Here is an 11,272-nt window from a genome sequence, read left to right on the forward strand (position 1 = left end):
CGACTGGAGCGGTGGAGCCGAGTCCTACTAATGCAAAAGATTTAAACTAATCTCACTAACAGAGAATATACGATGTGTTTTAAACCATTTTTTACGTTCCATCCATGACTAGGCTGAAAATTTGAGGAACGGCAACAAAAAATTGGATGCGGAAACAAAAACGAAATGCGAATAGTGATTTCTGGCGAAACACTCCAGAAACAGAATTCTCTTGTGTATACGAAACTTTCCATTTATCTTAAATATACGATATGCCAACTTAACCAAATTATTTACATTCATGAGCAAATCCAAATCCACAAGTTTTGACTACTCTTGACACAGTACTAAGCAAAATTCCTCTGAAATTATGTGCTGAGGATCCCTCAGATATTATACAATTCCTTGCAATCAACTGGGAAGGATTCGCTGCATATCACTTCCTGGTTGCTATATTTTGAAGTGCTTGTATCCGTAATCGGAGCTCGTCATGCCTTCCTCCCAGTCGCCCAGTTTTCTGCCGCCGAAAACCACTTGTTTGATGCCCAAGTGCCTGCAGTTTTTTTTTTCAAAAGCAAAATCGACGGCAATATGAGTTAACAGTGTATGATGATGTTAAGTCTGCAAAACAATATATATCACATCTCGCTATGTATGCGGTGTGCTATGAAATGATTTATACAGTGCATTTTATTAGCATGCTTGCATGGTAGCAGAAATCTCACATCATAGCCTTATAGGGCCAGCACTGAAGACAGGATAATAAACGAATAAATAAGGATGTAATCACTTAAAGAAGGCCTAAAAGTTTTTCAGAAATAGTCTTGGTCACACAGTTAGTGTTCCAATTTTATCTCCATAGTTCATTCAACCACAGGATATGTGATCATGCTTCTTCCAAGCTAAAACAGCTACTGTGTTATGCAACATCAGCGAGAGATGATGTCTTACTCTGAACTTAATTGTGTAAGACAGTTCAGCAATACATCCAACCCAAGATAATCTGAAGTTCCAAGGTCCACCCTGAAATAAACAGAACATGATGTTCAGAATAGTAAAAACCATTTTACCAGCTTCAGATTTAATTGAATGTTTCCAATTCTTACCATACTCTGCCCCAGTTGTCTTGAAACTCAACGTCACTGATATCGTGGAAAGACGAAGGCATTACATTAGAAGCTTCTTCAGAATCATAAGAAGGGTCAAAGTCCAGCATTGAATTAGCCAACTGAAATAAAAATTGACACAATCACAATCTAAAAGAGAAAGGGAAACAAATAAACTACCACAGAAAAGCGGAAGAAATGTGCAAGATTATATAGATGAACTTAAAATGGCTACATAGATGTTATAACCAGTTGATAAAGCATAGGTAACACTACTATGATAAACTTCTTTATCTAAAATCTTGGCCCATGTGATTGCCAGTCGAGTTTGTAATACTCTTTAGGTGCCAAGCCAAACCATGCCCAAGATGGTTCAAAAAATTACGTGAAGATGGTTTCTCTTAGAACTGACACGTCCAGTTTCAGGCTTCCACTTATTGTTGTGGTCTCATGAGTGGATGCAATTGGAAATGCATAGTAAAAAATTGGTGCACTTATTGTAGCTTTCCAACACTGAACAAGCCTAACCTGCAAATTTGAAGAGTTGAAAGCTCCTAGTCTCCCCATGACGTACCAAGCTTGAATTACCTGTGAAGAACATTTAACATCAAGACAGGACGGTTGCTTTCTACATACGAGAATCCAAAGAAATAAATATACAGTGTCACTTTACACCGCCAAGAAGGTCAACATCTCGATCGGTTGGTTCTCCAAAGAGTTCGAACCAAACGAAAGCATTTAACGGGTTGAAGCTGCAACAATACAAAGACAAACGTAATTCAGTGTTCATGAGCCTCAACTTCTGTAAACTTGGAACAATTACAGTAGCTTTGACAACAACTATCATCATATCAATTGTCTATGTGATGTCATATCAACTTAGTTGTTAGAGTGTTGATTTATGCAGCAAGGTATCCCAATTCCCAAATTCAGAGCTTTAGCTCAGTTTCAAAAATGAAAAAATACTGTGTGAAAGAAGAATTTGTTTGAAAAGATGTTTCTGGTGATGCTCCCTTAATTCATCATACGTGAATTCCAATTATAACAAGGGGAACAGAACCATGAATTTTAAAAAGTACAAGTCGATGTTCAGCAATGCTATTACTGATAGAATCAGCTCTTCTGGTCTAGCCAGACACCCAAACTATCATGCAGGCCGAACAGTAAGAAAAAACATACATGCATGATTACATCTATGCGACAACTCACTCTCGGAAGCTGACTTTAAACGCGGCGACCGAGCCCGTTTTGGATCTGTTAAACCCCTCTCTTCCCTTCTTGCGCACCCTTTCTTGGATCTATCAACCAAATCAGTCAGACCGACAGAAGAAATGCATATCGATTCCAGGAACCAAGCACCCAAAACAAACGAATAGCTATCTCAGCTATGCACAGACGCACCCTTTGCTTCATGAGCTCCGGGTTCCCGATGCTATCGCCAAGAATGGCGCGCAGCTCATCGTCGTCTCTGCAGGCGTTCTCCAGAACCCTGAATCACCACAACGACACCAGTGAGCGGGCCAATTTGAGCAGAGGGTTCATCCATTCATTTCAACGGGCGGGAGATGTCAGATGAAGCCAAACCAAACAAAACAGGCAAAGCAAAATGATCCAGGAAGGAGGAGACTGACGGACCTGGCCCAGCCGGGGTAGGTATGCTCGCGGTCGTACTCGCGGCGGCGGCGCTCCTCCCGCACCTTGGCCAGCCGCCGCTCCCTCGCCGTCGTGCCGGAAGCCGCCGCCGCCGCCGACGCATCGTCGCCCCTCCCAGCGGCGGCTGTGGAGGTGGCGGTAGCACGGCGCAGCTGCAGGGGGGGTGAAGGCAGAGGCGGGAAGTGGGAGAGGAATAGGGTTTTAGCACCTGGGAGTAGCAGCGGCATGGTTTACTGCGGGGTGAGCGCGCGGCATGGGCGCCACCTTATCTTCGTCTTCGTGTAGCTCCAGTCAATACTAGTACTACACCTGGATTGGGCTGGGCCTGAGATGGCTTGGTCCAGCCCACCTGTCAACAGAGGCCTAAGACCACTCATATGTACACAAGTTGACATTCTCAAAAAAAAAAAAAATGTACACAAGTTGACAATCCCTAAAGCAGAAATGTACACAGTAAACTGTACAGAAAATTCCTAATCTGTTTCTTTTTTTGGAAGAGAATTCCTAATCTGTGAGCTAAGGCATAATCCAGCCTAAGCATCTGAACTTTATTCCCTGCATAGATATGTGCATCGCTCCTTTTTCCCTCAACAAAAACAATAAATCACAGGACACACTTCAATTGAAAACCCCGCGCAGGCTCTGCAAATCCCGACTACTGAGCAGTAGACAGACATGCCCTCCTATATCTGGCTTTCACAACAAGGTCTTGCCACCTGAACTTGCTCCCATAAATTGCAGATACTCCTGTAATCCTGCTGAACAGGTACGTGGATGCTACATCGAAATGCCGGGAACATCGCTTGTGAACTTCAACAACAAGAAGATGTGATGCCAATTCACAAGGCGCCTGAAAACAATTTTACATATACGGTAAACACGCGATATCTCAATTTGCAGGCGTTTGCAAACTCGGCATTGAAATGGAAGCATATCCCTCACTGTTAACTGAAGACTTCGATTATTTCAGCCTTGCTTGGTGCATCAGTTTGTACACACTCTTCGCAATCAGGCCTCTCTCGATGGTGTGAACCCAGAACATATTCAGTGTCGCCTTCTCATCCCCGTAGGAAGTACACAGGCAGTTGTAAATCTGGGGCGTCACAGACATCTGCTTCCTTGCCATTTCGTTCAATATATCTGAAGCAGCAGCCACCTTTCCTGCAGTCAGATGTGCATAAGCAAGAGTAGCATACACAAGACAATCAACTTCTAGACCTTTGCCTTGCATTTGGTGAAGTACTTTTTGTGCAAGATCAACCAGCCCTTTCTTGCAAAGCCTTCGGATTAGAGACCTATATACTGATTTATCTGGTGGAAGGCCTCTTTTTATAAGTTCATCAGGAATGAGTAGCACTGCATCCGTGTTATTCTTCTTGCAGAAACCATCGACGAGCCATGAGAATACACTATAATTGGGTGAAAATCCTGCATACAGATAAACCAAACACCATTAGTAGAGATTACTATGCCTAAATAGCCAGTGAAGTACAGTAAAATTCATACCTCGACCCATCATCTCAAACAAGGCTTCCTTGGCTTCATCCAGCTCCTTGGCCTTGCAGAATCCATGGATGAGAGCTTTGTAAGTGAACTGATCCAATTGCAACCCTGACTCCATCATCCTCTTCTTGACCTTGCACGCTGAGGTCATGTCCCCCCTCTTGGCGTATGAGTTGATCAGCGTGTTGCAAGTCACGTGGTCAGCCTGCACCTTCCTCCCGTCCATCTCGCTAAGCAAGCCATTTACCTCTTTCATCTTGCCATCCTCACAGAGCTTCCTAATGATCGCATTGTACGTCGCGACACCCGGTACCATCCCCCCTGCCTCCATCTCCTCTCGCAACTTGACCGCCTCCCCCACATCGCCGATCCGGCAATACCCGTCGACCAGCGTGGTGTATGTCACAGTGTCTGGCTCTACCGCTGCTGCGATCATGTCTGTACGGAGCTGTGCTGCCTCTTTCATCCTCCCTTCCTTACACAACCCATGGATCACGGTGTTCCACGTCACGATGTCGGGCTCGACGCCCTCATCCTGCATCCTCTCGCGCACGCACATGGCCTCGTACTGCATCCCCTTCCTAACATACAGCGCGATCACGGTGTTAAACGAGAAGCGGTCCAGCGGCACGCCGGCAGCGTCCATCCTCGTCATCAAACCCTCCGCCCGTAAGGCGTCCCTGGCCTTGAGGCACACGTGCAGCATGGCGTTGTAGACGTGCGTGTTCATGGCGACCCCGGCCCGGCCCATTTCGTTGAACACCTTGTGCGCGGTGGCCGTCATCCGGGCCCTGGCGAGCGCGGTGAGCAGCGCGGTGCAGGCGTGGGCGTCGGGCGCTAGGCCGCGCGCGCGCATTTGGTCGAACACCCGGGCGGCGTCGTGGGGGCGGGCGGAGTGGGAGTGGGAGAGCGCGAGGAGGAGCCAGCTCGGGACGTGGGGTTCGGAGAGGAGGGAGGGGAGGAGGAGCGGGGAGGAGAGCGGGTGGCGGAGGGAGAGGTCGAGGATGAATGCGCGGGCGGCGGGGTGGTGGCGCGGGTGCGGGGCGAGGAGCCGGAGGAGCGCGAGGGAGGCTTCGAGCGGGTGCGGGGGCGGCAGCGCGCGGAAGAAGGCGAGAGCGGAGGAGGGCAGCGGGGAGAGGCTGTGGATGACGGCGGCGAGGAGGGAAGGGTCGGCGGCGACGAGGTGTGCGTGAGGCTGGAACGCGGACTTGATGACCGCCGCGCAGAGCGCGCGGCGGATGTCGACGCCGGCGGGCGGCGGCATCGGACCGGCGGATTTGAAATGGCGTTTTACGAATGCAGAGCGCCTTTCGGTCGTACTAGGCCGTCGATGGCCCAGCCTTTTAAAGATATGAAAGGTAATTTTCTCAGGGGCATCGCAAATAAGCCCATAACAAAGCCCATGACACATAGTGTTGGGTTGTGGGCTTGTGGCTCATTGATTTTAGTTGTAGTTGGCCGTCCTGGAGACGGCATGTCGCTTGTAGCTCCTAGATGGATCTAGGAGGCCTCACCTTGCGTGGATGCTGGTTTCCAAAGCGCAAGACTTCCGACGGGACCAATAAGAAGAGGTACTCATGATTTCTTGCACTAAGAATCTGATCCAAAGTCTAGCCCTGCTCTGTCATTTCTTTATTCAAAGAGAAAGGGAAAGAGACGATGAAGAAAGAAGGTATGGCTGCCTGGCTGGCGACAATTTCATCCTTCTTCTTTTAAATTACCTCTAACCCCACGCAAAGAACCACCTAGAGATCGATGCTCTTAGCAAAAGCGAAGCCAAACACATGCAAACCCTGCTGCATCATATACCATTGTAAGTCACACAAGCAAAGAGACCTGTGATAGTTCACGATGAAAAAAGAACAAAATGCAGCACCATGCACCATGCTGACAGTCCAATCTAGTCAGAACTATTGTATTCAAGTGAATCGGTTCAATTCTCGTCCTCCTATTGAAATGATTTGAGATTGATAACGAGCAAGCCAAATCACGGTTAGAGTTCTGATATTCCTCGAATTAATTCTGAATGCAGGTAATCTAAATCTCGTACTAGGAAACCAACATGTGCCAGTCAACCTAATTTTTTGAATAACTAGAAATAGGATCCTCTAAACAAAGGCGCACATATGATAAGACTATCAAATATTCAGATGAACAAAAATCGAATACTCTGTTATTATTATTACTTCAGAATGTCCATTTTTTTCAGCAAGTTGCTGCAAATTAATCAGTCTTACTTGGTCCTCTCAAGTCCAGGCAAACATATGTCTTCTGCTAAAAGGGAGGCAGCGCCGTTTGGCCTTGACCTTTAAATAATTTTGGATGTGTGCATCTTGCAGCTTTGCAATATGCAAAGGCTAGGAAGGTGACCCTTCCATTGTTAAAAAAAAAATAGTTTAGTGTCAAAGTTGTGTATTTCTTGAGCTCGTGGAAGAAATTGTTCCTTCAATTCGCTTCAATTCAAATTGGAAAAGCAGTGTACTTTACTCTTTGTGCAACTATATAAGGGCACCCCTGATAGGAGTTGGTTCCACAACAGCACTCATTGTAATATCTTGAGAATAAATCAACCATCTAAGCAGAGGTAGAGCTGGCAACACGAGTTGGTGATGGCATCCAGCACCTGTGAGAAACCTCCTAGCTCATCCATTGTGGCAAATGATCCTTCACTGGTGACCATGGAAGCCAAGATGATTGTGGCCACGAGCCATGGCCATTGCCAGCAGTTGAAGGATATGCTGCTCAGCAAGAAAGATGGTTCGACCATGGTAGTGGTCGTGGCTTCAAGCAACAAGACCTCCATGCTGCCCAAGCCTCCTTCGCCGGCCATCAATTACCGGCTGCTAGCAGCGGCTTGCTCTGGCTCTTTCGAGGATCTGGAATCACTTCTCGACGGGGAAGACCGTCGCCAAGCCTCCAGCAACAGGACCATTGGAAGCTCGGCGATGCCGCGAGCTTCTGATGACGAAGAAGCATTCCTCAGGCAATCTCTCCTGGACGGGGTAACCTCCAACGGTGACACTCTTCTCCACATGGTCGCCACCAATGGCGACAGTGAGGACTTCTTGAACAAAGCTGGTCTCATCCACAGGAAGGCAGAAAAACTCCTCTTCACGGGAAACAACAAAGGAGATACGCCCTTGCACTGTGCTGCACGGGCGGCCAACTCCCAGATGGTGTCTTTTCTCATTGCTCTTGCTAAAGGTCAGGATAACAATACTACCAGAGTAAAGGCAATGCTGGAAAAAGAAAATGGTACTAAAGAGACTGCCTTGCATGAGGCTGTCCGCGTTGGGAACAATGATATAGTCAAGTTACTCATGGAGGAACACCCACAATTGGCCAGTTTACCGAAAGGTTGTACTTCTCCATTGTACCTAGCCATCTCACTGGAAAATAAAACCATCGCTGAAACACTCCATGAGAAGAGTGGCGGGGCTCTTTCATACTCTGGACCAAATGGACAAAATGCATTGCATGCCGCTGTTCTCCGAAGCAAAGGTACCCGTGGAACCTTTCTTTTCAACTTCTAATCTCGGTTTCAACCTACCCATTTTTCTATCTATACACATTTTTGTAAGATAATTAAATATTTTATGTGCATCTATATACTAATATAGAAGGTGTGAGTTAGGGTTTGACACAAGACCATCTTGCCTATCTAATTTCTTATTACAAAGTTATGAAATGGTTGGGGATGGTTTATCTATATTTGTGTGTTACTATACAGGTCGTTCTAAGACATTTTTTTCCAGCCACAACCAAGAGAGTGGAGATTGATTTGTTTCTTAGGAAGAAGTTAAGCCAGATTTGTCTCCCCACATTTGAGAGGAGCTTACCTCGCCAGCATCCTAGTTTTAGTCTTCATTTGACTTTCTTTAATCCATATACCAATATATCATTCATATATCATATACCAATAAAATATACCATACTTATACCATATAGCAATGATGTGAGTACAGATTGGCACCGCTTGAGAGGCTTGCATTCCACCGGTAGGTGGCGCGGCGGCGGAGCCTAAACATGTAGTGCACATCTCCTTGGCTTTTTGTACTGATGCGTGTAGGCGTTTAGTTTGGCATTTATTCCTTTTTTCGTAGTTGTTGCTTTTTTTGCCTCTCATGTTGATTGGTTTAACTGATAGACGTGTGCCACTTGCAGATCTTACAAAGATGTTGTTACGTTGGAATAAAGACGACCTCACGATACAACGGGATGAAAAAGAAAATACACCTCTTCACTTTGCCTCATCTGTGCTACTGCAAAAAGACGGACATGCCATACTTTTACATCTACTGGAAACTAATCCAGATGCATTGTATCAACAAGACAACGATGGTTCGTACCCCATACACGTGCTTGCATCCGTCGGTGCAACAAGGGATGACATCACTCTTTTTCTGAAGACGTCGCCCGCTTGCGCTGGTTTACTTGATGCTAGGGAAAGGACATTTCTTCATGTTGCAGTTGACAAAGAGACTGGATAGTTAGTTACGCTTGCGCAAATCAGCTGTTATCATGGATTTTGAATATGCAAGACAAGAACGGGAACACTGCACTGCACCTTGCTGTCCAGGCAGGGAGTATTGCAATGTTTCGTTCTCTGTTGGGAAATAGACAGGTATGTTTGGATTTAGCAAATGAGAAAGGGGAGACTCCGCTAGATATGTCACATCACAATCTTCAAGGAGGATTCTATGACCCCATGGTAATTAAAATACATGATCATTTTACTTTTAAGCCCGGCCGGCCTTGGAGGTGATCGTACAACAGAACAATTGAGATTTGTGTGGTTTAACTTTTCTTTTTTTGATTTTGCAGCATAGTGAAGCAAAAATACAGCGCGCACTTACATATGCCGGTGCTAAAAGGGGTATTTATCGCCGAGATTACTTCGAAGAAAATGATGATGTCGAAGCAAGACATGATGAAATACGTAAAATGGAAATGGAAAAGGTGAAAGATGCGACACAAAGTATATGTATTGGCTCAGTCCAAATTGCAACCGTGACATTTGGTGCAACTTTCGCCATGCCTGGAGGTTATAGAGCTGACGATCAAACTAATGGAGGCACACCAACACTTGCTGGAAGGTATGCTTTTGATGCATTCACCATTGCCAACACTCTTGCCTTCACCTTTTCCACGATGGCTACCATTTCTCTCATGTATTCTGGATCTCCCAAGTTTGATCTTCAGACACGGAAGGTGTACTTAGACAATGCCTTCGATTTCATGGAGATTTCTGTTTTATGCTTGGTAGCTGCCTTTACACTTGCTACATACATGATGCTAGCTCCAGTTGCTCATGAGACTGCCGTTGCAGTATGTGTCCTGAGTTCTATCGTATTGGTCTACCAGAATTCGGAACTGGCATTCAAGAATGCTCTTCTGGCAGGACCATTATGTAGGAGAAAGGGGATATGTTCGGGGAAAGTCTCGACATCCCTATTATCAGCGTTCTGTTTCGTGTTTGACATTCTAGTTAATCTTTGGCCCATAGTATTCATCTTTTGTCTGACGGCTGCAGTAAACCACCGACACCATTAGCTTGAAGAGGGGCCAATTAGGCGTGTGTATATATATATTGCATTCGTGCATTATTACCACATATGGTCAAGTGTGGCTGTACTTTTCACACAGCCAAATAGGCGATTTCGGATCTGCCATCAGAATTATGTTTCTTCATGAGAAACTTTTTATGAATCGTGTGTGTGCTGTGTTCAAGAGTTGTAATTGCTTGTAACAATTAATGTAAACCATGGTTACCGTATTCGCCTGCAAGTGCTTAATTTGTACTGTCCAGCTGATATTCGTGACATTCATCTAATTAAGCTAGCTGAAGGAGCTATGTTAATTCTCGCTATGAATGGATACTTTTAACAATATTTAATCTGGTAGCTGCAATGTATTGTAGTGTAGGAACCAGATATAGCAGCATCAGGGAGACCTGATTCAGAGAAATTTGGTCTTAGGACTGAGTCAGGACTCAGGATTGAGAAGTAAGATTGTACATAAGGTTACGTTAAATCTGAAATCCAGCATTCCATTGCACAGTATTTCAAATATGAAATCCCGAGTTTAATTATTTTGCTGTTACATATAGCTAGAAACATGGAGGGAGAATCCACATGCCATCTGGAGACCCACCCGGCACGTAGCGTCCCACCGTCCTGATCATGGTCGTCTTCTTCCGGCCGTCTCCAACCTTTTCATTGTCCTCCTCACGCACCTTCTGATTATGGACGCGGCGGCCGCCATGGCCATCCGAGCTCGACTGGTACACCACGTCATCAGCGTACACGCAGTTCCTCTGCACCCAGCTTTTACCTTCTTCTCCGACGACGACGTGCACCGCCTTGGACCACCTTTCACCCACGAACAAGGCGCAGTCGCCCAGGCTCGCCGCCTTTGCCCACCGGTACGCGTACCTCGTCGGCTCCGCTCCTCGGGCGACGACGTCGGCGAGCTCGAACACCTTGAAGAAAGCGTCCGGCTGTCTGTTGTTGTACGCCCACCTGGTCCTGACAGCCATCGCCGGCTTGCCGCGCAGCTCGACGAGGTGCTGCCGCCTCGCGCACGGCGGCGCCATGGTGCCGCGGCGGGGTTCTACGTGCAGCAGCTGCTGATCCCGACCGCCGGGGAGCCGTCTTCGTTCAGGTCGATCTCGAACCTGAGCAGGTTCTCGCCGGCCGTGAGGCCGTAGAGCTCCCGCCGCAGAAGGCGATGTCGGCTAGTACCCCTCGGGGGAACGTCGTCCACGCGCCATTGCCGCCGCCGACCCTGCAGATCGCGAGGCCGCCACGGCTGTCGGCGCAGATGGCGGCGAGGATGCAGCTCGAGGTTTGGGGGGACTCCGAGAAGACGACCTTGCGGATAATGAAGCAGACCAAGATAACGGAGACGACGTAGGAGGGACAAGGGTGGAAGAGGGAGCTGGTGATGGAGCTAAGGCGGTGGCCGGAGTTCTCGCCGAAGACGGCGGCGGGGATGGTGGTTCCGGTGGAGGTGGACGGCGACGACGGGAG

At 47.1% G+C, this 11,272-nt stretch overlaps 3 protein-coding genes across 5 annotated transcripts; 1 reads left to right on the plus strand and 2 right to left on the minus strand.

Moving 5' to 3' along the window:
• Positions 1 to 197: 197 nt before the first annotated feature.
• On the minus strand, positions 198 to 3,007 carry LOC100826973. Its single transcript, XM_003570665.4, has 8 exons — positions 2,721 to 3,007; positions 2,487 to 2,574; positions 2,295 to 2,383; positions 1,759 to 1,837; positions 1,614 to 1,673; positions 1,086 to 1,207; positions 931 to 1,002; positions 198 to 532 (listed from the first exon to the last, which is right to left on the minus strand). Exons 1-8 carry the CDS (start codon positions 2,963 to 2,965, stop codon positions 430 to 432), a joined length of 858 nt encoding a protein of 285 aa, XP_003570713.1. The 5' UTR covers positions 2,966 to 3,007; the 3' UTR covers positions 198 to 429.
• Positions 3,008 to 3,153: 146 nt separating this feature from the next.
• LOC100837093 (pentatricopeptide repeat-containing protein At5g38730) lies at positions 3,154 to 5,505 on the minus strand. Of its 2 annotated transcripts, XM_014901693.2 has the most exons (3): positions 4,245 to 5,505; positions 3,681 to 4,166; positions 3,154 to 3,588 (listed from the first exon to the last, which is right to left on the minus strand). In XM_014901693.2, the coding sequence occupies exons 1-2, from the start codon at positions 5,503 to 5,505 to the stop codon at positions 3,700 to 3,702; spliced, it is 1,728 nt and encodes a 575-aa protein (XP_014757179.1). In that variant the 3' UTR covers positions 3,154 to 3,588; positions 3,681 to 3,699. The 2 variants fall into 2 exon arrangements, with proteins under 2 accessions (XP_014757179.1, XP_003573143.2); XM_003573095.3 differs by having other exon boundaries at positions 3,154 to 4,166.
• A 1,283-nt stretch (positions 5,506 to 6,788) lies between these two features.
• LOC100837398 (ankyrin-2-like) lies at positions 6,789 to 10,495 on the plus strand. 2 transcript variants are annotated; one of them, XM_024462227.1, is made up of 4 exons: positions 6,789 to 7,742; positions 8,406 to 8,952; positions 9,066 to 9,337; positions 10,351 to 10,495. In XM_024462227.1, exons 1-2 carry the CDS (start codon positions 6,851 to 6,853, stop codon positions 8,729 to 8,731), a joined length of 1,218 nt encoding a protein of 405 aa, XP_024317995.1. In that variant the 5' UTR covers positions 6,789 to 6,850; the 3' UTR covers positions 8,732 to 8,952; positions 9,066 to 9,337; positions 10,351 to 10,495. The 2 variants fall into 2 exon arrangements, with proteins under 2 accessions (XP_024317995.1, XP_024317994.1); XM_024462226.1 differs by lacking the exon at positions 10,351 to 10,495 and having other exon boundaries at positions 9,066 to 10,017.
• The last annotated feature ends 777 nt before the right edge of the window (positions 10,496 to 11,272 follow it).

The sequence above is a fragment of the Brachypodium distachyon genome, chromosome 3 (genome assembly GCF_000005505.3).
Source record: "Brachypodium distachyon strain Bd21 chromosome 3, Brachypodium_distachyon_v3.0, whole genome shotgun sequence".
Taxonomy (NCBI): domain Eukaryota; kingdom Viridiplantae; phylum Streptophyta; class Magnoliopsida; order Poales; family Poaceae; genus Brachypodium; species Brachypodium distachyon.